At 34.3% G+C, this 1,737-nt stretch overlaps 1 protein-coding gene across 1 annotated transcript; it reads right to left on the bottom strand.

The window, feature by feature from the left end:
- Positions 1-412: 412 nt before the first annotated feature.
- On the bottom strand, positions 413-1,329 carry LOC142760518 (trace amine-associated receptor 3-like). The gene is given in 2 exon segments (XM_075863717.1): positions 413-1,146; positions 1,149-1,329. Coding segments are annotated over 2 exon segments (915 nt in total).
- Between the last annotated feature and the right edge of the window lie 408 nt (positions 1,330-1,737).

The following is a 1,737-nucleotide window of genomic DNA, read 5'->3' as shown; positions in this document are numbered from 1 at the left end:
AACCCTGTCATAATGGTGACAAACGGAAAACTTTAGCAAAGTTTCCGTCACCATTGAGATCAATGGTGAGGGAAACAGAAGCTAAGGTTTCAGTTTGCCTTTCTGTTGAGGGGTTAACCCGACGGAAACCTCAGACGGTACCCCTCAACGGAAGGGCAAGCATGATGTGAACAGACCCTTACGTTTTCTTGCAGCAGCATATGAATTTACAAGAAATTGGATTGTTATTTGTGAAATCCCCCCCCCCCTTCCTGTTTTTTTCTGTCCATGATAACACTAACCTTTTACTATGTTCTTAGTTTTGTTTTTTGGACAAATAATAGTTACATTTAATTGTCTAAATCTTGATAGCTCTCAATATTAAGAGGTAAGGGACCTGCAAAGTAGATATTCTTATCCTGTTTTGATTCTCTTAAGATAACTTTGCTAAACAAGAATCAGTTTCAAATATTTTACCAAAAATGATATATCGCAATGATTTTTGAAACCATGGATAGAAGAATCCATATATTAATGGATTACATGTGGAATTAATATATCCAAGCCAGTTGAGGGCATCAAATAGCACTGCAGAAGTAGAAAAGTTGAGAAATGGGTCTATCAAAATAGTGATAAAGACAGGTAACCAACAAGCTATGAAGACCCCCATCACAATGCCCAATGTCTTTGCAGCCTTTCGCTCTTTCTGCTTGGAGACTTGAGTTGACATTTCTGTCATGTTTGCTAATGTGTGTTTCATAATTTTTGCATACCTTTGAGATACTATAAATATCTTAACATAAATGCCAACCATAACTGAACCAGGAGCAAAAAAACATGTGAAGAACATAACCAATGACCACAATTTGTTGAATGTTATTGGACATGAATTAAAACATTCCACTAACATCTCATACTCAGAAATTCCAGACACATGAGAGTTTGTTATGACAACTCCAAAGGCAAATATAGCTGGTAGAGACCAGCAGATAAATATCATTTTCTTTATAACAGATATTGTTATTTTAATAGGGTAATGAAGTGGATTGCAGACAGCATAAAACCTATCAATGGCAATACAGCACAGATGGAAAATAGAAATTACACTCAGCATTAAATCAAAGCTATAATGAATTTTGCAAAATACTTTTCCAAAAAGCCAGCATCTTCCACAGATCTTACCATACTGTAAGGCATTATGATAAGGCCAAGTGAGAAATCTGTGGCAGCCATTGAAAGAATGAGAAAATTGGTTGGTGAATGAAGTTCCTTAAAATGACTGATGGAAATGATGATACCCAGATTACCAAAGATTGTGATAGTAGTGGAGACAGAAAGAAAACTGTACATCCCAAGACGTACAACAAAAGGCCTGTCATTGGGACACAAAAGTGAGATATTTTCATACTGCAAACACTCAGGATTAATAATGGATTTTTCCATCTAATGAATCTTCTGCTGTAAGGGAGAAAATAGAATTATATTACACTGTAGTTAAAGGAAATACATAGAAAATTAAAAGTGTGCTAAAAATAAAGGCTAGGCCAATCATTCTTAAAATGTGATTCCAATAAAACAGTAATTGTTTATTGTTTACCTTAGAGGCTATGTACAATTTTTAAGGCAATTTTTTATTTTAATAAATCAATATTTTATTTCATTTTAAACAAATTTTGATGACCTGAGAAATGTGGCTTTGACGGCAAGATACAGCTTTTAAGTATACTGTATGCATAGAAGCTGTATCTCAAAATCAAT

This window comes from Rhinoderma darwinii, chromosome 4 (assembly GCF_050947455.1).
Source record: "Rhinoderma darwinii isolate aRhiDar2 chromosome 4, aRhiDar2.hap1, whole genome shotgun sequence".
NCBI lineage: Eukaryota > Metazoa > Chordata > Amphibia > Anura > Rhinodermatidae > Rhinoderma > Rhinoderma darwinii.
This window is presented reverse-complemented; position numbering and strand designations above follow the sequence as displayed.